We start from the raw sequence: 25779 nt of genomic DNA, 5'->3' as shown, positions 1-25779 counted from the left end.
CTGTGGACGAATGTATGAAGGACCCGAGTGCTCACTAACCCTTTCTCCACCCAGTGAGGATAGGGAGGCATTTGTCTGCACTCCAGAAAACCCTTTCCAGAGCCCGGCCCTGCTGGCCCTTGACCTCTGCCTCCAGATTGCTCTGGATATTTCTCCAGGGTGTGGGGGGATTGAGTCCTGCTGTTCGTTAGCCAGATTGTCTCAGGAAATCTTGCTGTGGCAGCCTGGGCTAAGATCTAGCGTGTGAAGCAGACCCGAGGAAGCCCGGTGTGAGCAGAGGCCCCAGGACCAGATGCCTGAGATGAGAGACAACAGGGCCAAGGCCGCTCACTGGAACTTCCCGGGCCGCTCACTGACTTCCCAGGCCGCTCACTGACTTCCCAGGCCGCTCACTGATTTTCCAGGCCGCTCACTGGAACTTCCCGGGCTGTTCACTGACTTCCCAGGCCGCTCACTGGAACTTCCCAGGCCGCTCACTGGAACTTTCTGGGCCAGACTTCTCTCACGACAGTGTTTGAATTTAACCCTCGATAAATGCTCAATCAATACCTTCTCCCCACCCGGGGTCCACGTGGGCTGCCCCTGGAGACACCATAGGGGCTTCTTGTGGATGGCTGAGAAGCAGGAGCACCGACTCATCTTGGAGGGCCGGGCCAGCAGCTCACAAGATGGAGGTGCTGCCCAGGAAAGCAGTGTCAACTGGGCCAGATGGGGATTTGACTGCAGTAGCGTGCATGGGCACACACGCATGTGCTCACACACACAGTGCTCTAACGATAAGGAGCCATCTGGGACAGGCTGGCATCGCTCTTCACGTTTTGCTTTTTACCCTAATCCTGTTCTCAGCGATGTGCCTCTACCCAGGGCCCTGCCAGCAGCGACTTTTCTTCTCTCTCTCACACACGTTCCAGAAGTTTCTCCACTCAGGTATCCCTGCCAGTAGAGACCTAGCTGTGTCTCTGGAAGTCTCCACGCTCACGCTTGTGTGAAGTGTTTTCGCAGGCTCAGAGGGCTGCAGGCTCTGCAGTGAAATGAGCAAGCCGAGCGGCAACGTGGAAGAGAAAAGCCTGGTGGGAGCTAGGAGAGGAGGCGGCATCCTGCAGATAAAACCAAGGAAACTGAGAAAGTAGCTAATGTCCCCACTACCCAGGGCTTGTCCACTCACACAAGCCACACGCGCTGACTGCACCCGGACACCAGAGCCACAGAGACTCACGGCACAAGTACAAAGATGCACAGCCCACACAGCACCCCCCCACACATACAACCCTCAGACACCATGACACACACATACCTGCACAATGTGTTTACACACACTATATTGCATCTCATAGCACACCTGATTATACACAACACGCTCAGCCACAGTGACACCACTGTGTTACGTGACTGTGACTGTGGTGCAGCACAATGCACCACCACTACAAAGGTGCAGCCATGACCAGAGGCCTGGAGCTCCCCAGAGCTGTGCTCCGGAAGGCCCCTCTTCAGCCTCACCAGTGGCTCCTGCCTGACACAGAGCTACACCTTGTTGGCATCCCAAGGGTATAGGCAGGGTGTGGAGGGGGCCGAGGGCCCACTCCTCCCCCCCCCCGTGCAGGGGACAAGGAAGAGAAGCCAGCTTACATTTCCCCCAAATGGTGCACACATGCACACACCACACATGCACCATGTGTTCACATGTACCCACATACAATACTAGAGCTGTTTGTAAGAAACCTTTTGAGAGTTTTCTATTAATTCAAAAATCATGAAGACCAATACGGTCCAAGACAAACCCTTGGTCAGTCAGGCTTTAGACAGGATTAGTGGCTTGCAGAATAAATACTTGAAGCACATGGGCAGCTGTGCGTGACCAGGGATGGAGGTAACTGGTATAACCTGGCCCCTTCCCTGCGTGCGGGAGCCGGGCACACTACGGGCACCCGGCTTTCTGTCCTGGTGTGACTCAAGACCGGGGCCCTCCCATCTCAAGGGTTTAGGAAGAGGGCATCCTTGAAGAATGAGGAAGTGGAAATCAACACTCATCCCAGGAGATGGTGAAGAAAAATCTGGCCAGCTCAACCACAGAGCGAGATGCCAGAGTTCGGGGCTGTGGGCCAGAGTGACGGAGGAAGTCTTTCCATGTCCGGAGAAGCTCCCGAGCGCTGCGGTGCAGACATGCCACCACGGACGCATCCTCTGCTTTCTGCCCTGCTGGGATCCTAGCTCCACACAGAGCGGTTGGGAGCACATCTGACTTTGCGGAATTATCATCCGCGCCTGGCCCTCTTCCCAAGCTTTCTGGCGCCAGGGCCAGCCTGTTCGAAGATCACAACTCAAATAAAATCTGTTGACTAGTAGAATATCCATTTTCACTTAAAAATACAATCATCAGGAACCTAATGTAATCTAACCCCGGAGCATGGGTAACGTGTGTATCTACTCAGCTGGCGGCTTCACTGTCCCTTTGAATAGGGTGGGGCCCTTGCTCACACTGCACATGGGGGAATCCACGGGGGCCCCTTCCAAGCCCTCCTTTCAGAATCTCTGCTGGTGTGGGAAGCATTGCCGGGCCAAAATAGTTGGCAAACATTGAGATCGTAAAGGTTGAGGTCAGAGTTTCACAGTGCATACCAAAATAGTAACTAGATTTATTTATGGAGTCACTTCTCACTTCTTTGTGTCGGTCTGGGGTGATGGCAGCGTATTCAGGGCCGTCTGTGTGATCTCTGCGTCCTCCAGGGAAAGGACATCTTTGTTTCTGACCCCTCGCCCATCTTCTCCAGCTATATCTGACTATATTTCTAGGGCAGCTGTAGTAATAGAGTACAAATGCATTGGCTTGCAGGCACTCAGATTTGAGCTTTCACAGTTCTGGAGGCCCAAAGTTCAAAGACAAGGCATGAGCCAGGGCACAGTCCCCACCAACCTGTGTGAGGATTCTTCTGAATCTCTGATCCCAGCATTCCTTGGCCACTGCCAGTATCTCCTGTGTTCACCTTCTCTCTAAGTGTATTGTTCCTCCACAGTACTGGGGCTTGAACTCTGGGCCTGTGCACTGTCCCTCAGCTCTTCAGCTCAAGGCTAGTGCTCTACCACTTGAACCACAGCATCACTTCCGGCTTTTTCTGCTTATGTGGTGCTGAGGAATCGAACCCAAGGCCTCATGCATGCAAGGCAAGTGCTCTACCACTGAGCCACCTTCCCAGCCCATCCCTTAGCTTTTATACCCAAGACTGGTGCTCTACTGCTTAAGCCACAGCTCTGCCTCTGGCTTTTTGCTGGTTAATTGGATATAAAAGTCTCATAGACTTTCCTGCCTGGGCTGGCTTGGAACAGGATCCTCAGATCTAAGCGTCCTGGTGAGCCAGGATTCCAGGTTTGAGCTACTGGAGTGAAGCTCTTTGTGTGTGGTTGGAGGTCCAGCCTGTGCCAGGAAGATCACGTGTTAACTAATTCCCTCTGCACTAAATGAGGTCGTGTTCTGAGGGACCGGGGTTAGGACAGTGCGGGTTTGTGGAGGGTATGGTTGAACTTGGCCGCTGACACCCTGGCATTCTTCTTGGAGTGTATACCACTAAATTAGACGCATCTCTTCTGTGCAGTGGGTGACTCATTCGATCACTTATTGCCCTTGTTTTTGGTTATTTGTGTTTTTGGTGACATTGCTTGGTGCTTGTGGAAAAGCACCTGGAGGAGGAAGAAACTGATTCTGATAGAAATGATTCAAACAATCAAAACGAGGAGATACGGAAGAAGTGTGCAAGTTCTTTGTGAGGTGCAGCCGTGGGGCCACAGGGCGGCGAGGTGAGTTCAGGTCCTCAGCACCTCGGATGGAGACAGAGACGAAGGTTCTACACTCAGAGCCAGCGCTCTCTTCTGTCCATGGCTCATTCACTCTGTGCTGCACGGGCCCCTTGAGGGACTTGTGCTAAGATGATGGACCGGGAAGCAAGGCACAGCACCTTGTGCCTCAGGGAATCCCGGTGCCCGTCCACCTGCTTCTATAGCCCTGTCGCTCTGGCAATGATGAACCTCTGGCAGGGCCACTGTTTTGGGAGGAAACGCAGCTTTATCCATAGTTCTCTCTTTCCTCCTGCCCAGAGTAGATTGGAGGCAGAGTGGAGAAGTAGAAAATGGCATTAAATCACTGACAAGCTCCAAACAGGAAACCTAGCTATTTTTTGCTGTTACAACGTAGAAATATCTGGAATCTGGGCCTACCTAGGTCCCTCTAATTCCTCTAAGATGATGCCCAGAGCCTGCCTGGCATTCTTGAGGGACGGTGTCTTGGCCTGAGGATTTCTGTGTCTCTTCCTCCCGAGGCTCAAAGCGCTGCTCCTGCAGCAGTTCGGGTAGAAGCAAGCATGGGGGTTCTCCGCAGGCCAACCCTCTCCGGCCTGCCCCAAACCTACCTGTGGGCTCTGTCATGGGGCAAGAAACGTGGTGCCAACCAGAGAGGCCCACATAGTGCTGAGCACTGGGGAGCCTCAGTGAAGCACGGTGAGGCGTGGTGAGACAGACATGATGAGAGGCCACGGGGAGACACAGAGAGACACGGGGAGAGGCCACAGGGAGAGGCCACGGGAAGACACGGGGGGAGACATGGGGAGAGACCACAGGGAGGCATCAGGAGACACGGGGAGACACGGGGGAACACAGGGAGACATGGGGAGAGGCCACGGGGAGACACGGGGGGAGACATGGGGAGAGACCACAGGGAGGCATCAGGAGACACGGGGAGACACGGGGGAACACAGGGAGACATGGGGAGAGGCCACGGGGAGACACAGAGAGACACGGGGAGAGGCCACAGGGAGAGGCCACGGGGAGACACGGGGGGAGACATGGGGAGAGACCACAGGGAGGCATCAGGAGACACGGGGAGACACGGGGGAACACAGGGAGACACGGGGGAGACACGGGGGAACACGGGCAGACACGGGGGAACACGGGAAGACACGGGGGAACACAGGGAGACATGGGGAGAGGCCACGGGGAGACATGGAGAGACACGGGAGACACTGGGAGACACAGGGGGAGGCCACAGGGAGCCATGGTGAAGCACGGTGAGGTGTGGTGAGACAGACATGATGAGAGGCCACAGGGAGACACGGAGGAACATGGGGAGACACAGGGAGACATGGGGAGAGGCCACAGGGAGACACGGGGAGACACGGGGGGAGACATGGGGAGAGACCACAGGGAGACATCGGGAGACACGGGGGAACACGGGAAGACACGGGGAGACACGGGGGAACACAGGGAGACATGGGGGAACACAGGGAGACATCGGGAGACACGGGGGAACACGGGGAGACACGGGGAGAGACCACGGGGAGACATGGGGAGACACGGGGGAACACGGGGAGACACGGGGGAACACAGGGAGACACGGGGGAACACGGGGAGACACGGGGGAACACAGAGAGACATGGGGGAACACGGGGAGACACAAGGAGACATGGGGAGACACGGGGAGAGACCATGGGGAGACACCGGAGACACTATGATAGGCCATGGAGAGACACAGGAGACACTGGGAGACATGGGGAGAGGCCACAGGGAGACACAGGGGACACGGGGAGACACAGACACGATGAGAGGTCATGGGGAGACATGGGGAGACACAGGGGGGGACACAGACATGATGAGAGGCCATGGGGAGATACGGGGAGACATGGGGAGACACGGGGAGACACAGGGAGACACGGGGAGACACAGGGAGACACGGACACGATGAGAGGCCACGGAGAGACACAGGGAGAGGCCACGGGGAGACACGGGGAGAGGCCACAGGGAGAGGCCACGGGAAGGCACAGTGAGGCACGGCCCTGACATTGGCAGCAGGAAGGGAGCCTTTAAGACATTATGCTACATGAAAGAAGCCAGGCACAGAAAGACAGCCAAACATGCTCACTCAGGTGTGAGTCCCGCCACAACCTCGAGCGCTGCTCACACAGGTATGAGTCCTGACACAACCCTTGAGCGCTGCTCACACAGGTGTGAGTCCTGACACAACCCTTGAGGACTGCTCACACAGGTGTGAGTCCCGCCACAACCTCGAGCACTGCACACACAGGTGTGAGTCCTGACACAACCTCGAGCGCTGCTCACACAGGTGTGAGTCCTGCCACAACCTCGAGCACTGCTCACTCAGGTGTGAGTCCTGCCACAACCTCGAGCACTGCTCACACAGGTGTGAGTCCTGACACAACCTCGAGCGCTGCACACACGGGTGTGAGTCCCGCCACAATCTCGAGCGCTGCACACACAGGTGTGAGTCCCACCACAACCTCGAGCACTGCTCACACAGGTGTGAGTCCCGCCACAACCTCGAGTGCTGCTCACACAGGTGTGAGTCCTGCCACAACCCTTGAGCACTGCTCACACAGGTGTGAGTCCTGACACAACCCTCGAGCGCTGCTCACTCAGGTGTGAGTCCCGCCACAACCTCGAGCGCTGCTCACACAGGTGTGAGTCCCACCACAACCTCGAGCGCTGCTCACACAGGTGTGAGTCCCGCCACAACCTCGAGTGCTGCTCACACAGGTGTGAGTCCTGACACAACCTCGAGCGCTGCTCACTGAGGTGTGAGTCCCACCCCAGTCCTCACACGCTGTACATACAGGGCTGTGCAGCTCTTTCTCTGAGCTATGCTTTGCATTCTTGCAGATTTACGGAGTGCTTTGGGGAGGGAATCTCAGTTTCCCTCTCATGGCCTGTCTTTCCTCTCCAGTCCCCCATGGCTGGCCCCGTGTGCCCGCTGTGGCCACGCCTCAGTGGAGCTCCTCTCTCTTCCCCACCAGCACCAGAGCTCCCGGAGGGCAGCAGGGCTGTGCTGGGTCCCCAGGGGCCTCGGTGTGACCCGGGCTGGGCACTCTGTCTCTGCACCTCACGCGGCTCAGTCATTAGTTCACTCATCCAGAAGCCCAGGATGGAAGAGAAGGCATCAGTAATCCATCTGCAGGGCCACACGTGTGGAAGGTGAAGATGGGTGTCCTGCAGCTGCCGCCTCAAAGGGCACCCCAGAAATGCCGCTGACATTTCTCCATTATTCATTGCTTCCTTCCCAGGTGCCCGCGCCCTGCTGGGCGCGCTTCACAAACGGAGGCTATTTTTAAGCGTGTCCTTTCCCAGGCAACCGTCCTGTCTCTCTTGGGGATCCTCGTTACTTCCCCGGCAGTGGATAAAACCCGTGTTTGGGGACAAGCGATGGGAGGGAAGCGGACTCTCGCCGGGAAGGAAGGGGATGTAAAAATGTCACAGGCCGTTAAAAGCAGCACTGCTTTTGCTGTTCTCCTGGCCAGCCTGCCGGTGGCTGAGTGAGCACCTCCAGGGATGGTTTGCAAGCACCAGTGCCTGCTTCTCCGGGTGACCTCTTCCGCCCTCGTCGGGCCTGGTGTGTCAGCACGGCTCCAGAGCCGGCCTCTCCGTGGCCTCTGCACCGGCTCACCTCTGCCCGCGGCCCCGGGCCTCCCCTCCCGGCCTCCTCGCCTCACCGTGCATGGCCACCCAGTGCCACTGTGCAGCCTCCATTTCTGGGAAATTCCTAATTACGCTACAGATGGCAGGGCAGGCGGGGTGGGGGCACACACCCCTTGCTCCGGGGTTCCCGCAGGCCCCCCACAAGACAGGCACCCACTGAGGCAGGTCCTTCCTTCCGGTGCCCACACCCCCACTCAGCCAGACCTCTGGGAAGGGGCCTAGGAAGTGTCATAATTCATTTTTGGAATTCCTGGTGCTGAAAACAGAACCATATCCAATACAGCTTGAAAGTGGGGACATGATCATACAGGATACACCCTGCTTGGGCAATCCCTAACATGTCTGCACCCCTCTTTTCTTATGAAACAGGGAAACATCTAGAAAGCTATTAGTGAGAGAGAGAAAACTGTCCTTTAAGACATCAGTATGGTCTAAGGGCCGGCACACCGCTGGGGAAAATCGGGTGGAAAATACCGTCAGTCTTGCAGGTCCTGTGGCCTCCACCCTCGTGTCTGCACCCAGCCTCTGGTCGACACACAACCACGGGCTCGTGTTGCAGCTGCCGCATGAATGAGGCTGCAGGGCTGGTTCTCAGCTGGCCTCAGTTTACAAAAGCAGGTGCGGGCAGAATCAGCCATGGGAAGTAGGTTGAGGAACAAGAGCCAACGCTGGGTGGTCACTGCACATGGGGTGAGCTGCCCAGGAAGCAGGGATGTGTTAGGCTCCCAGGCTTTGGGAAGGCTGGAGCAGCCCCTGCACAGGAGCCGGTGATGCACAAAGTGGGGCTGTGTGGTGGACACACTGCGTGTAGGTGTGGAGGGTCTCGGGGTGGACATGGTCATCAGCGGCTGGTCATTCTTGTAGATGAAGTCTCGTGGTGGGTGTGGATGGGGAGGTACGGGTGGCCTACGCTGGTAGGTTTCTAGGTAGCTGTGGAAACTTGCAGTCTGCACAAGCCATACGAGAAGAAAGTCAACACGAAACACTGATGAAGAAGACAGGAAGGAAAATGGCGCCAGCAAATGATAAAGAGTGCAGGGACAGCATACAGAACCTAAGAGTCCCAGAGAACTGAGGAGCATGGAGAGTGGGCAGAGGGCCAAGGGGAGGGGCTTCATTTAGGAAGAAAGGGTTCAAGAGTTACCAACCCCAGGAGCAGCCCAGGACATGGGCTGCACGGAGAGGGGCGTGGGGAACAGAGCAGGTGGCACAAGCAGACCAACTCTGGGCACTTGAGGTCACATTTGGGCAAACAGATCTTCACTGCATTTCTCTTCTTCAAATAAGACATCAGCTTTAAGAGACAGATAGGATTTCCATTTGGGGCTTTATATTTTTTTTCCCCACCAGGATGGATTAATGCTGTGCTAATAAGACTCCTTTAAAGCTCCTTCAGATGATGAACCCCAAACACTCCCATTTGGCTTCATTAAAATGCTCTATGAAGACAAATCATCGCAAACTTGGTTGGATGTCTCCAGCTGTGGCCGGGAAGCTCCTCTGTGTGGATAACTAGGCACTTTCCACGTGTCTGCTTTAATTTGCCATGGGTCTTTCTATCACCAGAGTGTGCCGTTCTCCTTCACATGGTGCCCCACCCTGCTCACCCCCCATGAGATCAGGGGACATGCTGTCATGGTGACTGGGGTCTTCAGCTCCCCCGGGAGTCCCCCCTGTACCCCCCCTCCCCGCACACTCCCATCTGCACTGGGAATGTGGCAGATGCAATTGAGGAAATGAACTTAAAATTTTACCTTTACTTACTTTAAATATAAATAGCCACACAGGACTGGGAGATCAAGATAAGAAATTGATATTCCAGGGGCTGGGAAGGTGGCTCAGTGGTAGAGTGCTTGCCTCACATGCATGAGGCCCTGGGTTGGATTCCACAGCACCACAGAAGCAGAAAAAGCCAGAAGTGGCGCTGTGGCTCAAGTGGTAGAATGCTAGCCTTGAGCTAAAGAGCTGAGGGACAGCGCCCAGGCCCAGAGTTCAGGCCCTACAACCAAAAAAATAAAAAAGAAGAAGAAGAAATTGATATTCTATGCCCTCATAGGAAGACGTGCACACGCATCCTTTTGGTTAAAATTTCTGTAGGGATCTCTTTACGGGAGACAGAGGCCCTGTAGGACGCTCCATAATTCCCTCCGCCCTCACGTGGAGTTGAGCGTACCGACTTTGACTGTTATTACCATGCGTATACAAAGGGCCCCGCTGGAGCGGAGAAGAGACACTTCATTCCGTCTCAAGGGTGTCAGACTGAGCAACTGCAGTGCTTCTTGAAGCTTCGTGAAGGATTAAAGGAGCTAAGGTGGGAGGGGAGTGGGGCCTCGTCAGCCCCTTCGGAGTCTGCCATGCAGAGCAGAGCCTCAGCCCCTGGGAGGATGGGGTGAAGAGCATTGTGTGGGCCCAGGGTTTGTGGTAGAACCCCAGAGAAGAGCAGGGGGCTGGGGAACTGGGGGCTGGGGGGGGCTGCTTCGGGCCCTCAATAACCTTTTTCAAGATGAGATGAAGTCGCTGGAGACGGATGCAGATGCAGGAGACATTCTCGAGGTGCTCTTTCGGATTGTTGCCCGGATGTGTGTGTGTGCTTTTCATCTTTGTGACTTCAGTCTGGAGAATGGACCCCAGGTATTTGGCTGAGGGATGGGGCTTTGGGGAGAATGGAAAGAAGGTCTCTGGGGATGACTCCAGCTGCTCCTCCAGAAAACAATGAAGGAGACAGAAGCTGGAAGAGGTAGCTTCCAGAATACACATCTCTCCTCTGGCCTGCCATAGGGGTAAGGCGGGTGTCCGTTTCCCACTCCCAGCTGAGCCCGGAAAGATGGGGTGAATGCAAGAGAGGTTTTTAAGGTCTTTGAACTCCAGTAGAGTTTGGTGTTTGATGAGATGTGGAAGAGGAGGCCGTAGGGAAGAGGCCTCCAGGAGGGAGGCAGACAGGGCCCTGGAAACAGATCGTGAGGAAGGAGAGCTGCACATGCCTGCCTTTGATACGGTTCCTTCCTGGGCAATGGTTGACAGATGAGAGGAGATGGCTTGGAGAACACCTGGGATTTTATCTGTATGCTGGGCATAGGGGAAAGCCAGATGAGGAAAACAAGGAGAGTTGCTGGCAGCAAACCCCAGGGACTCAGTTGGTGGCACAGGCATGGCTGGCCTGAGTCCCCAAGTCTGCGCTGTTAGCGGGGTCCCTGGGTCCACACTGTTAACTGGGTCCCCAGTTCTGCACCGTTAGCCAGGTCCCCGAGTCTGCACTGTTAGCCAGGTCTCCATGTCTGCCCAGCGGTTAGCTAGGTCCCCGAGTCCACACCATTAGCCGGGTCTCCATGTCTGCCCAGCGGTTAGCCAGGTCCCCGAGTCCGCACCGTTAGCCGGGTCTCCATGTTGGCACTCAGGAGCTGTCACTAACCGGAATGCACAGGAATCTATGGAGCTTGAGGGAGGCACTGGGTAGAGAAACATGGGAAGGGAGAGAAACACTCACAGCTTTCCCGGTGCCCCAGGAGAGAAGAGCCGCTCCTGGCTGGCACTGCGGGAGTGTGCGGGAAGACCAGGATGGCACAGCTCTATCATCACAAAGCTGAGGGTGTGGGGCCTGAGATGGGCCCCACAGGAGAGGTCAGGCCAGCGGGAGAGCTAGTGATTGATGGGAGGGCTTGGCCGGGTGCAGGGGGAAACCCAGGAGACGTGTCAGGAGGCACTGGGCATCTCTGGTTACATCTGTGAGACTGGATAATGAGTGAACTTCGGGAGGGAAGGGGTAGAGTAGTACCCGTGGTACGTATGGGTCTAGGGTATAATAGTACATATCTCTTAGTGGGAAATCAACCAAGAGAATTACCAAATAGCAATGCCTTCTGGTCTCTCCACACGTGTACACACACACACATACATAGAGACACAGGCACACACACCACCACTTCCTTTACACACATACATGCACACACAGATGTGCATACACACACACTCCCAACTTCCCTTCATCTGAGGCCGCCCTGTCTGTGAGGTGAGATGTGTCACCATCTGGGGCCAGATGGCGAGGCTGTGACCCTCAGGGGCAGACGCAGCTTTGGGGATGGCGCCTACGCCCGACTTCCGTGTTGTTTGTTTCCTGATTTCTCTGTGGGTGGGAGCACACGTCACTGTCATTCTTGAAGCATTCCTTGGGATCCGCTCATAAGGACATGGCCCCAGCCTGTGCCCACACTCTCCAGTTTTCCGCCACGTCTCTGGAATTTGTGTTTCCCAAATGGTCCAGTTCACAAATGAAGTCATGCCAGTTTTATGGAAAATCATTTTCTTCACTAAACTCTACCTTCAACAGGACAACTGTCCATGTAGCCCTTGTTTAACAAAAGTAAAACCAGCAGCATGTAGCTTTCAAATGTGTTGGTTAATTGTAGGTTTGGGACAATGTAGTGTTTAATCACTTCCTAGTGAGTGAATTATCTGGACCAAACTCTAAAAACCAGCGAATGAACTGAACATTCTCAGAGTCGTGTGGTGTGAATCATCTTCCTCCCCACTGCCTCTGTCCTGGAATCCTGTGCTGTGTTGTCTGAGGTGCTCATGTGTTGTGAGTATACACGTTTAAGAGACCATCACCAATGGCATAGGGCATAGACTATCAGCCTGCTGTGTGTAGACGTGCATATTGTTCTTTTGCTGATAAAAGTTAAGCAATCTTATAGGGGATTTCACCTTTCAAGAGTGAAGTGGAACACACGAACAGAATCACCGGAGGCTAACAAGGTGACTGCCATGGAGGGAGTCACTCAAACTGGTTATATGGGGGGCGGGTGTTGGTGCTTGAGCCTGGCCAGTGCTCATGCTAGCTAGGCAGCTGCTGTACCGCTGAACCATGTCCCCCAGCCCACTGGTTGTATTTTTCAGCATTGGAGTTGGTCTGAGGGTGGCTGGAGAAGAGAGGGGAGAGGAAACGTGTGTCTCAGCCCGCTGTGTTGCATTCCAGTGCTCTTTATCTCCACGGTGACCCCTTATGCTGGTTTACTAGCCTCTCTGTGCTCTGGAATCTGAGGCCGGAGGTGGGAAGGCCTTGCTGTGGGCAAGAGCTGGATCTCCCTGACTGAGCCAGGGGTCCCGCCCTCCCTCCCCCCAGGTCACCGTTACCACACCTCTGCTGCCCAGGCCTCAGCACACCCACATGGGCAAAAATGGCTCTATGGAAGCTTCTAGATCACAGGAGGTTGCCTGGGGCCCTGCCCCGAGCCCATGGGGCCTGTGACCCCTGCTGGCTCCCTCCACTTTGCCACCGCAGGACCCTTTCCTTGTGCTGCCAGCCGGCCTGGCCCTGACTGATGCGTACATGATCCCAGGCTGATGCGTCCATGATCTCCATGCGTACATGATCCCAGGCTGCAGCAGACAGGGAATGCAGGCTGCACTTCCCAAGTACGGACAGCAGAGGGCAGAGTTCACTGCCTAGGTTTGCCGACCAGCTCTGCAGCATTGCGGAGAGGCCCTGTGTCAACAGGGGCTGCTGACAGGGCCGAGGGGCTGCCGGCCTGCAGCCCTGTTGCAGCCCTGTTAGCCTCCCTCTGCTGGGCGCTCCATCTCAGGGTCTTCACAAAGCCGGTGTTCCCCTGGAGAATCACTTGCTTCTCACACAAGAGCCTTCTCCAGGGGCCTGGCCCTGCTGACCACACTCATGAATGCCCTGACTGCCTGTCCACTAACCCTCATCCATCACAAGCAGACCCACTTCCCTGGAGACACAGGAAGCTTCCCCCAGGGTGTGTGGAAAGGGTGGACTCCTGGGGCAGGGCACAGGCAGAGCGGCTCTTGATTCTTGTATAGTCCATGCATCGGAGCAGCATGGTCGCTAGATCAACACAAATAGCTTCTAACCAGCACATGCTGGCCAGATGGCCTCTCTGAGCGCCATGGACAGGAGCTCAGGGCCTGGGTCAGTCAGTGCAGCAGGGAGAGCGGACCCGCTAGAAGCCGTGGACCAGCTCTGCCCTCGGTCTGTGGCAGGTCAGTGGCACAGGAGAGGGGAGAGCGAGAGAGAGGATGGTGGGGGGGGTACCCGAGGATGCGGGCTCTCCAGCCGGATCTGCAGGTCAGACACCCTGAGGGGGGGACGCCCCAGGGGGGAGACACCCTGAGGGGGGACGCGCTTCAGCCTTGCAGCCTTGAGGCTACTCGCTGGCGGAAAGAAAGAGTTCAAATGCAAAGTGACTCAGGCCACACGCTGTCCATCCAGTCCCCACAGCACGGCTAGCCCCTCCTCGGTCCAGAACGTCCCAGTCCTCCGCGTCCCTCCACCTGCCCCCTTTGGGCAACTGACAGAGGACCTGCCTCACAAGCCGAGTCCTGAGTTCCAGAATTCCATGCATAAGTGATTAAGGGAATGAATGAATGAATACATACATAGGTCCTTCATCTCCAAGGTGACTGCCCCGCCCACCACCGCTGGTTCTAGTGGCCGTTCACCCTGCATTTGCCATCTCCCACCTTGAGACAGTACGCTTCCAAAGCGTCGGTGCTCCGAGCGTCTGTGGAGGAGGAGCGCTGTGAGGGGTGGGTCTCCCCACGCACAGCCAGCACCACACCAGGGGCTGGGAAGCCTCTCCACTGGCTCACTGCATGCGGTGCAGGGGCTGTAAAAATCAGAAGCGACTCCAAGGTACAAATGTGGACTGATGGGAGGCAAGGAAGATTTGGGGACTTTTTCTATTGCTAAAACATCCAGCCAACTCCTGAAACCGTAATGAGCGGTTGTCATGGTAACAGCGCTTCTCCACCACACACGGAACCAGAGAGGGCCGCCCGGCTTGGGAGACAGACATTCACTCAAAATGATTGATAAACCCTGTTTCATTTTCCTTCCAACAGCAGCCCCTCGCCCAGACCCCCTCGCCCAGACCCCCTCCGCCCAGACCCCCTCTGCTCAGCCCCTTCTTCAGCCTTTAAGTTCACACGGTGTGGCCAGGGCCCTGGTCTGGGTCCTAGGGCTAGAAGACGCTGCTTAGCACACATTAGTGACAGGTGCAAACCCAAACGCAAGCTGGGCTCTGGGACTTGGAAGCCACAGAGGGTCCGGGTGGGATGAACACGGACGCGGCTGCCCAAAGCCAGAGTGTGCCACCCAAGGCTCCACCCTGGGCCCCACCCAGGCCCGGGCCTCGCCCACCGGTGCCCCCTCGGCCCTGGCTCTCAGCGCTGAGAGCAGAGCTGCTCCTGACCAAAGGCCGGTGGCCTCTCCTCTCACCCGCGCAGCCAGCCATGCCAACGAGCCAGAGCGGAGGGCAGGGCGGTGCCAAGCCCAGCAAGGCCTCGCGGGCCATGCGACTTGGGTGACAGGCAGTGCTGGGCTTCGCATGCAGAGCAGGGTCGCGGGAGCTAAGGGAGAACTTCCCGTGGCCAGAGAGAGCAGTTTCCATGAGGATTGTCAGGTAGACAACGCAAAGCCCTGCGCGCAGAGCAAGCGGGGCCTTTCCTATTGACTGGAGTGCTGGAGAAGCCGTGGCTCTCCATGCCAGCCAAGAAGGCTGCGCGCTCGGCACCCAGAATGGGCTGATTTTAGGGTCACCTTTGGCTGGAGGCTTCCTTGAGCTCCCTTTATCTTAGGCGCTTCTCCACTCTGCAGTCTGTCCCTGGGAAACGTGGGCCTCTTCGCCTGTGACTTGCTCACTGCTTGGGGAATGCCAGCCTTTCAGTACCCCGCCCCATGCTAAGGGGTGAGGGGTCCTGCGGCAGGTTCACATCAGCCTTCCTAAGGAATCTGGCCTTGATCATCAGTGAATGGACAACACACACACACACACACACACACTCACACACGGTCAATTTCATTAGCCACCAGGGGAATGCAAATCAAAACTACAGCGAACTAGGATCATCTCACCCCAGTTAGAATGGCTGTCCAGGGCTGGGAAGGTGGCTCAGTGGTAGAGTGCTTGCCTTGCATGCCTGAGGCCCTGGGTTCGATTCCTCAGCACCACATAAGAAAAAAGCCGGCAGTGGTGCTGTGGCTCAAGTGGTAGAGCGCTAGCCTTGAGCTGAAGAGCTGAGGGACAGCGCCCAGGCCTAGAGTTCAGGCCCCTGACTGACCAAAATAAAAAAAAGAATGGTTGTAAAATGTAAAGGAGAATGTGGAGAAAAACGACCCCTTTCTTCCTGTTGGTGGGAATGCAAATTGGTACCAGCCATTATGAGAACAGGTCCCTCTGAACTCAAAAAGCAGGTCTTCCCTGTGATGCAGCTGCTCTGCTTTGAGGTATGTTGTCCAGAGGAGATGAAACCGGCTTGCAAGCCTGTGTTTCCTGTGCCACCATCCGCAATAGTCAAGCTGCGGAGTCAGCCTCGGTGCTCGTCAGAAAATGTGTAATTCCACCACGGAGTATTACTCAGCCATGAAGAAGAATGGGATCCCGTCATCTGCAGCAACATGGGCAGCGCTGGTGAACATTCCCTGAAGCCAGACTGCAAAAGACAAGGACCACATGTCCTCACTCACTTGGAAGCAGAGGAAATGCCAAGTCGGTTGCAGAATCTGGGGTACTGCAGGTGGGGTGGGGGAGGGAGGAGGGGTGCACACTGCATTCCTGCACAAGAGCAGCCCACGGAGCACCAGAAATACGTTCCAGGAGAACCCATGAATCCAAGGATCAGAAATAGATGACCGGCCCATACACTCAGCACGGGCTTGGTGTCCAGAGCGCTGCGGGGCTCCTTCTCCGTCTCCTCTGTACTTGGCTTCCTGGCAGTTCTGTTGGAAGGGTAGATTCATTGTTCTCCCCAGTACCAAGCTTGTAGTCCAGAACGGAGCCCCTGAAGGCTAGATAATGGACCCGGTTGAACTTTTTGGAAGGAGGATAAAACACAAGATGTGGGTGTTAATGCTGGGACCCCAGTGGCCATTCTATATGCTTTCTCTCCTGTCACCCTAGTGTCAAAGCAAGGGAGAGCTGGGACTAGGGGGCTCTCTTCTGACTGGGTTTTCTGAGCACGGATTGTTGAGACATGCACGCCAGTCATTTCTGTGTGCCAGTATTTCACTGGGCTCTGTTCACTCAGCACAGGCAGACCTGTATCTAGAATCATCTGTGTACTTTCTCTACACTCCAAAGAGATCCTGCAGGCCTGGGGCCTGGGGTGCCTACCCTGGGGCAGGAGCCCTCCCATGCCCTTTCCCTTCGCACTTTCCTCTCCATTTCTTCCCTCTTTCTCTCCCTTACTTTCTCCTTCCTTCCCCCTCCCTTCCTTCCTTCCCCCTCCCTCCCTTCCTTCCTTCCTTCCTTCCTTTCCTCCTTCCTTCCTTCCTTCCTTCTTTCCTTCCTTCCTTCCTTCCTTCCTTTCTCTTTCTCTTTCTCCCCTTCCTTCCTCCCTCGTTGCCCCCCTCCCTCCCTCCCCTACATTGCTCATCTCACGCCCCACCCCTTCTTTACTTCTCCTTCCCCTCCCCCTTGTGACCTCATGGCGACTCACCTTCCTGGAATCTCAGCCCTCTGCATTCTGCATGGCTGACAGATGGTCTTAGGAAATGTGCCCGACCTGGAGGGAAAGCAGTGAAGCTCCCTCAGTATTCCTGTCTAGACCTTGAGGACGATTGCTTCCTGGACAATTTAGTCATATTTTATGAAGATCATTTGTCTGTGGCTAGAAACTTGGGCTCGCGTGATGTATGGCTGGGAGGACTAATGAGGTCTTCCTGTAGCACTTCGTCAAAGTCAGACGTGCTGCCCGCGGCGGGGTGCGTGAGTAATACCAGTGCGTGTTCCTGGGATGGTGAAGGCCGGGGTTCACAGTTCCAGGCTCTTGTGACATCTCAGAACACTTTGCTGCCGTGCATTTACTGGGAGGAGGGTCGTTGGGGGACACCCTTCACAAGGCAAGGGACCGTCAGAATATCCGCAGTGGCGTTGTGCTAGGAGCAGAAGTAGTCTCAGCAGCGTCTGTCCGGAGGCGCCCACTCCGGGCCTTCCGCAGGGAGCAGGGAGGATGCACGTCAAGCCCCCAGCGGGCCTTCTCCCAACGTGGCTGCTTGACTCCCCACAGGTTTCAATGCCTTTGAAATCTCAGCCAATTGAGTTTATTGCCAAATAAGTATTTCCTGGACCTGGTAAACTGAATGGAAAAGGAGAGAAATACATCCACCCCAACGTCTAAAGGGCATCTTGGAACTCTGCCTGTTCCCTGCTTTTCTGGTTCAGCAGTGATTTTGCTTCTGAGTGGATTCCTGGGACCAGAGGAGGTGGTGTTAGCAGTCTTAGGACAGTGCTCAGTTCTCCCACCGTGTGACTTCCGTGGGCGGGCAGGAGATAGGCAAGGGCCACCGCGTCCTGAGAGCCCGGCCTCCGAGTGACCAGTCCACAGCGCGGCCATCTCCCAGACCACTTGGTGGATTAGAAAATCTCACAAGTGGATGAGAAATCAGTGGTGACAGATCCCCCCGGAGCACTGCGGGGGGCCCCTGAGTCCACACGGAGGACGCGGGGTGTTGCGGCAGGAGCGGTGGCCCTGATGGTGGGACAGACGTCGCATGAAGGGCCTCGCGTGGCCCAGGGGTGGCAGGGGTGAAAACTGCATTTAATACGGCTGTCGGTTCCCAGGACGCTGACAGTACAGACTGTCCAGTTCATGGACATCAGGAGGAAATAGCTAGGAAACTGGAAGGTGGGGGTGTTGGGTGGGATTCCGTCTCTCTGCTCTGCACAGGTGTGGGGCAGGTGTGTTGGGTCTTCATCCGTCTTTGGACGGACAGGGTCCGAGGAGAGGTAAGTGCGAAGTGTGGCTGCTGGCCCATTCCCCAGCCTCCCCCAGCCAGGGAGACAATCAGTCACAGCGGGGAGCCAAATCCAACAGGTAGAAAACTCATTTATTAACAGAGAACAGCCCCCTTTAAAGACAAAAAGGGTGGTGGCATGGCAAGGGAGGAAGAGGAACCAATCACTGTCAAGGTCACACCCTGTCATTCACCTGAGCCTTCAGGGGCTGGTTAGGCACCGATCGGCAGATCAATTGGGCTCTGCCCACTCTACTCTCTCCCAGCGCCATCTTGGCTGCCCATGTGCTCTACAGTAAATTAGGCTCTGCCCACTCAACCCCCTCTCAGCGCCATCTTTGCTGCCCATGTGCTCTACACAGGTAGGCAGCTGTCGGGGTGAGTGGGGAACCATCCAGGTGAAAACATACAACCATCTTGATGGCACACGGACCGTGGCTAAGTCCTTATCTCTGTCGGTCAGCTCTACAGCCATTTTAATATCTAAAGATGTTAACAGAGGACACTAGAAGATTGCATTCTTTTTTCACACATGAAAGCATTTATAATTCATCGTATAGGAAAATACTGACAGCCTGGAGTCTTTACTCTTGATTTATTCACCAAGCAATTTTGCCTTTTAAAGATGTATATTGGATTATCCAGAGGACAGATTCCTTAATGTCTGTTTAGATCCGAAGGGAGTGTGGGTGGTAACAATTGTCAAATCGGAATGATGGGTATATGCTCACGCCTGTATTTTCTGCCTTGCAAAATGGGTCAAAATGCTTCCTGTAAGCTAAGCTTGTATCTCGGGTGTGGACCTGTTCTTCCCCGGGGGTGAGAGGCTAGGAATGACTCGATCTGATTAACAGTTCATTGGCCATCTGTCATCACCCACCAGGGTGTCTGAGGCCCATGGATGGCTTGTCTGATGGGTACAGGGGATGGGAGCCTGCTTAGTTTGGTGCCTCTGCGGGCGGGAAGGCCCCAGGTCTCACACACCTGGGGAGCCAACTGGGCCCAGTCCCACCCCAATGGGGGCACGGGCTGTGGGTACTGCAGAGAGCAAATCTCAGCTCTTAATACTTGCTAACTATTGATTGCTACTTGATTCTAGTTGGCTGGAGAGTTTCAGGTAGCTCAGAATAGAAGTGTGGGTAATCAAACAAGTAAAAATAGGAGGGAAGGAATCCATTTTTACCACAGTGCATTAATCAGTTGTGGTTTGGGGCAGTGGACAGGGCTGGGGTCTGTGTGAGGGAGGGAGGGGGCAGGGCTGCTTCCTGTCACTCTCCAGATATAGCTTGCAGTGTGGAAGTCTTCAGCTCGGTGAGTGCAGTCATCCATCTGCCTTGCCTGCATTTTGCTATTAATACTTACCCTGTGTTCAGCCTTACACCAGGCAGGAGCAGCAAAGACAGCGTGCCTCCCCTGTTTTCCTGAGGGATTGAAATGGAAAGACTTGGAAAAATTATGTGAAGTGAAGTAAGTCAGGCCCAGAGAAACAAAAGATCTGTGTTTCCCCTCATATGTGGAAACAAGATTGAGCTTACAAACTCATAAGTAAAACCATTGGGTGGTCAGCAAGTGTATACAAATGTGTTAACTGAAATACAGTCGATTCAAGGGAGATCTCAAATAGAGTAATTCCTTGGGAGGGCAAAGTCAAAATTCAGCCAAATAAAACCTCAGGAAGCAGGTACTTGAAAGGAATGGGGTAGGGCTGAGGGGAAAGGGGGAGAAGGGTGAAGAGGAGAAGAGGGAAAATGCAGACGAGAATCCAATGTGTATCCTACAAAATTAAGAAGAGTGAGGGAAGGGGTGGGTAGGGGAGGGCTGCGTGAGAGTGTGGAAAGGGGCGGCATTGATCAAGAGGCATTGCATTCATAAACCACCGTGTTAAATGGCAACTCCTGTGTGCAGCTGCTTAGAGGTAATAGGAGTGGTAGTAGCAGCAGCAGCAGTAGTAGTAATAGTGAAGAAGGCCTGTCTCTCAGTTCTACTCACGTAGTCAGGAAGGAATCCAGGCTCCCCCTGGATCTGGCGTTTGTTGCAGAAGATGTATAATTATACCAGAGTTTGTAAGCTACACATGGAGGGCGAGAATTGCAGAGAAAAGCACAGAAGGCACACCAGTTCCCTTACCACAAACGATCACAGAACCTGAAAGGAGAGATCTGGACAGCGGTAACACCCCGACTGAAGCCGGAAGCAGGGCAGAGGCCCCCGGGACACTCAGTAGAGAGCTGCCCCTCTTACCTGGCAGGGGGAAGGGGGTCTTGGGTGGGTGAGGGTGGGTGTGGCTACTCCAGGGTCTGGGGGTCATAGGGCAAACAGACCCTTCACCAGGCCCGTGGGAGTTGCTGGTCTATTTAGTTAGGAAAACTTCTCCAGTCTGGGCTGAGCATACAGAAGAATTGAACTGAGAGAGCACAGAGTGGGCTGGAGCCCACGGGGCGAGCGATTTGGGATTAAAGAATAGTGGGGAGGGGCAAGAGGTGGATGCATCTGAGTAAAAACAAAAACAACCGGGAAGAGAAAGACTTTGGTGAGACCAAAGGAGGGCTAGACTATTCCGAATAGAATGCCAGGGTCAAGGCAACCCCGTGCCTCTGACCAGCTCACGAAGGAGGGCCGGACTGCTGCCCGCAGCGTCAGTGGTGATTATGGGTCGGTGGCGAGGGTGGCCCTGCATCTGACTCCCAGGTATCCAGTCACGAGTCAGAACCTGCAGCGGCCCAGGTCGGACAGGCCGATGGGGCACATAGGCTCCTTTGTCTCCCCAGTGTCTCGGGCCTCGGTCTTCTCATCTGTCACCTCGTGGTAATGACCGCACCGGCCTTTTCAGAACGTTGGGACAATCACAGGAGTGGAGCCATGTCAAGCATTCTGAACGTGTCAGGCAATCAATAAGCACTCGATAAGTGCCGCCATTATGACTGTCACAGGTGTGTACGCCGTGCAGGTGCCTGTCCGAGGGAATCATGATTTATACCTAGCGCTAATGGAAAAATATTTATTTCACTTATTTCCAGGTCTAGGTAGTGCCAGAAGGGATAATAAAAATACAAACAGGAGTTATTGTTTCCCCTCTGTTTGCAAGCACGATTTACTTGATGAAATGAGATGTCTCTTCTGATCTATTTTCTCTGCCTTCCAACTGGAACGCATGGTCCCATGTAACCTTGTTGAAGGAGGCCCATGTGCTGGTCTGAATGGACAGAGGACTAAGCTGACAGCGTCGTGTGGAGGAGTGGCAGGTTCGACCATCACCGCCAATGTGTCCTCCTCAGGCACGTATTTCTAGGCATCAGACAGGATCGTTTTGCTTGACAGCCAAACAGTGAAACAGGTATATGTCAAAAATTTTAAATCTGGATTGCAATTTTATTAAGGCCCCAAAAGCAATAACATAATGAAGTGAAGGCTCGATGTAGCAGAACCTACGTTTTCCAGCCCCCATTTCACCACCCCAAAAGGTGCCCTCTGCACCTTGCAGAAGGTGCTGTCCTTGCCGGAGGGTGGCAGAAATCTCAACGTCCTGACACCCTGAATTCAGGCTGTGAATGATGCATGCACACAATGCAGGTTAGAGTCAAGAAATGAGATGTCAGGAGAAGCCGTGAGCATGGTTACATCCCGATTCCCATCAAATACCCCAAGGCGTTTCCATCAGAGATCAAAATGCTCTCGAATGCTGGTCAAGTATTGTATAACCAGCCAAGCAGAATGAAGAACTCAGTGGGGCCTTTTAGCAAGAAATTGACAATAGATAAAAGAAATCCCCCCAGAAGTATTGAATCAGACAGACAAAAAAAGAAGTGCCCGTGCACTTTCTTTCATTCTTCCTATTTTTGTGGTAAGAAACTTTTGTGTAAGATCTATCCTCTTAGCTGGGCATGGGTGGCTCACACCTACAAACCTAGCTACTCAGGAGGCTGAGATCTGAGGATCACGGTTCAAAGCCAGCCTGGGCAGGAAAGTCCATGAGATGCTAATGTCCACCAGAAAACTGGAAGTGGTGTAAGTGGCTCTAGTGGTAGAGCACTTGCCTTGAGCTAAAGAGCTGAGAGACAGCCCAGAGTTCAAGCCCCATGACCAACACACACACACACACACACACACACACACACGAAAAAGATCTACCCTGTTAACTTGCATGGCAGGAAAGATTCTGGTTAATTATAAGCAGATTTCTTCAGCACATCTGCAGAGCTCACTCAGCTTGCATAATGTCATGTCATCCCTTTAACTGCTAGTTCCTGCTTTCCCTCCCCACAGCTCTGAGCAACCTCCGGGGACAGATGGCAGGAGCTGTGTCATATAGGTGGAATTAAGAAATACTTGTGGTTCCATGACTGATTTATTTCACTTAGCATAAAGTCCTCAAGGTCCACCCACAGTGTCACTGACAGTAGGATTTCATGAATAGTATTCCCTGGCATGTATACTTCACGTTTTCCTTAGCTGTCTTTCTCATGAGCCTCAGATTACTTCCTGATTTTGGCCTTGTGTGAAAAATGCTGCACAGAACACAGAAAAGCAGATATTCCTTTGAGATGTTGATGTTAATTCTTGTGGTTGAATATCAGCTGTGATATTCCTGGATCATGTGGTTGGTAGATGTGGCTAAACTTCTTTGCTCTCCTGGTGTTCTATGGTTTGAGCCCCATCCCTAGTCTGGCTATTTGCTGGGTATTTTGGAGATGGAGTCTTGCAGACTTTCCTGTGACTTCTCTGGCTTTGCCCTGCGATCCTCTAGATCTCAGCCTCTTCGGTATGCTTGCAGGAGTGAGCTGCTGGCAGCCATCAGGCAGTTGTACTTTGGTATCTGAGGAGCTACTTCTCTGCCTGCCATGCCCACTGCCCATGCTGTGTTCCTGCCTATGGTACACAGGGCTGGGCATCGTACCTCGCCAACGCCGGAGAACAGACTGCTGTCAGTCCTATCTCACAGTGGCTTTAATTTCCGTTCCTGTGTATTGGCTAATAGGAGGAATGCCTGTTTGAGTGCTCTGCCCATTGTTAATTGGGTTTTTGCCCTTTTGCAATTCAGGTATAGTAGTTCCCTGTGCATTTCGGTTCTTGACCTCTCGTGTAAGGTCAGGCTGCACCCGTGGACTTTTGCCTTGTGGCTGGAGCTTTGGTGTGAGATCCAGGAAGTCACTGTCCAGACCACGGTTGCACAGCGTCTCCTGTGTGGTCTTCTTTATCCTGGTCCAGCTGTTCATCATGTGTGGTGTCTGGGGGTCTGGCTTTATTCTTCTGCACGGCTGCCCAGTTTTCCCGCACTGAGTTTTGCAGATGGTCCCTTCGCCAATGTGTATTTTTGGCCATACTCGCCAGTTAAACCCTTGAGAGATCAGAAACAATGCAGGGGTTACTACTCTCACTTGCATCAGAGAAAAAGCAAACAAACAAACCTCCCAACAGCAGAGAAGGAAAACTTGATCCTAGAGGTAGAAAACCCAGGGTCTCATCCCCACGGAACGTTCTGAGTGGGGGCAGATCCTGCTTGTTTTGCTCTGTGACCTCTCAGAGCCTCACTGAGTCTGGTCCTGGGATAGCACTGGGCTCTCCACAAATGCCTGGTACTTCCTAATTCAGTCGCAAGTTCCTAGTTATCACGGAAGAACCATCCATGGTGGACTCTCTGGGCCTCGTCCCGTCCTAGCTGAGTTCCCTTGAGAGCGTTACTTAACCTCTCTGAATCACAATTTTGTGGATCTTCAAAATGGGGGCATCAGTGCCTAGACCATGGGAATGTTACAAGGGTGTTCCTAAGTTCTGAGTCTGGCACAGTCTCCAACACTAATCTTTGTTCAGTGGTTGAAGTAGGAGAAGGAGGAGAAAACACAGCACCAGGGAACAGCTCCGAGTTCTTTCTCCCCAACAATGAGGGCCTTAGATGCTGAATCTCCTGGCCTCTCCCACAGTCACAGAGCCCTGGAGTTAACCCCCTTCACGTCTCCGCCCGCCCCACTTCTCTGCCCACAGGATCCCAGGGCAAGTGCGGAGAATCAGAGACTCCGCTCACAGTAGGAACACTTTGGTTACCTTTCTCCTCAGGAAAGCCACTTCTGGGAGTTGCACTCTGAAAGGAACTTGTTCCCAGCAGACCACAGTCAGTCTCTTTTGCTGCCAGAATGCCTGCTCTTATTTATACTGCCTTCCTGCCACATCTGGGTTTTCAGATTGGTGCCACCTGCTGGCTACAAACCCAGGGGGTCAGGCCGGGATTCCTGGTGGAGAGACGGGTTCATTCAGTCGCTATGGTTCTTCATCCTTGCTCTTCACTGAGCTTCCTGCAGGTTGAAGTAGGAGACTTGAGTGCAGACCTGGATTTGGGTCTTTTATTTCTCCAGTGGGGCTACTCCCTGGCTTGGGGACGAAGACCAAGGATGGTCCTGGAGCCTCCCCTCTGACGGACTGACCACAGGTTCTCCCAGACTCTTGCCTATGCATCTGTCGACATTGTCTTGTGTTTAAGTCAAGTGCATCTGTGTCAACGCATACATGGAGTTGCTACCCGCTCCTCCAGCTCAAGTTCTAAAAAGAACTGCTCACCCCTGTTATGAGCAGTATAGTTACAAGGACAAATAGCAAATCAGATGTGTGCCTCTGACAAATGGTTGACTTGTTACCTTTTCCAAAACTATCAGCCTTCAACAGTTGTCCACAAACCCGCTTTGAGCCATATACTCACATGTGGTGTGTGCTAAGCAAGACGCAGAGACTTCAGTCAGTCAGTCATATAGACTGTAACTTCTAGTCTGGATCATGTCCTCTGCTTCACTCGCAGTTTCTTAGAGATGAATCTGAACAATACTTGAATGAATGAATGAACAAAACTTCTGGAATTAAGCCTTTGTGGCTGACATTTTGTTTTGCAATATAATAATATATTAAGTTCAAGTTCCTTTCTTATGGCTGTCCTTTAGAAAGCAGGCTCCTTCTTTTGAATAGACGCCTTGTCAAAGGATCAAAAAGAAATTCTGTTCTGGCCTCAACCATTCCACAAAAGACTCATGAAATTCAATCTGCAATAGCTCATTTGTGATTAGACTTTCTAATTCTCACAGATAGTCATTGAACAGATGAACACATACACTTCCTAATAAAACAAACCCCAAAGACGTCTGAGATTCACATGTGGCCTAATCTCAGCCACCCTTTAAACACCCACCGATCCACTTCTGTGAGAGCTCGTTTCTCTGTGCCGTTTTGGATGCCTCTCTTTTTTCTTTACTTTTTTCTTTACTTAGTTACGAATCCAGCCAAACCTTTGTTTAATCAAGTGTCGCAATTATTCAAGACTGTCTATCTTCCCAGAAGATGAACTGGGAGAGTAATTCTGAGAAAATAAGGTACTATGAGTGGGAAGAAAAAAAGAACTGAACTCCAAGCTCTCAGTGGGAGAAGTCATTTTTAATACTTCATCCCCATTCCTGGTCAATGAAGACCAGGAATTCTGGGTCAGTGGCACCCCTAGCGTCTCTAGACTCCCCAAGACTAATAACACCCAAAGCCTTCTCTTTCCCCATCTTTACTTTGTATTCAATCTGTTTTTGCCCCAA

The 25779-nt window shown here is 53.6% G+C and overlaps 1 protein-coding gene across 1 annotated transcript; it reads left to right on the top strand.

The window, feature by feature from the left end:
• The first annotated feature begins 5038 nt into the window (after window positions 1-5038).
• Window positions 5039-6849, top strand: LOC105993842 (cell wall integrity and stress response component 2-like). The gene is made up of 3 exons (XM_013027212.1): window positions 5039-5051; window positions 6026-6298; window positions 6722-6849. Exons 1-3 carry the CDS (start codon window positions 5039-5041, stop codon window positions 6847-6849), a joined length of 414 nt encoding a protein of 137 aa, XP_012882666.1.
• Window positions 6850-25779: the final 18930 nt, after the last annotated feature.

This window comes from Dipodomys ordii, unplaced genomic scaffold (assembly GCF_000151885.1).
Source record: "Dipodomys ordii isolate 6190 unplaced genomic scaffold, Dord_2.0 Scaffold101, whole genome shotgun sequence".
NCBI classification, from domain to species: Eukaryota; Metazoa; Chordata; class Mammalia; order Rodentia; family Heteromyidae; genus Dipodomys; species Dipodomys ordii.
Note: the sequence above shows the minus strand (reverse complement) of the source record. Positions and strands in the feature narration are given on the sequence as shown.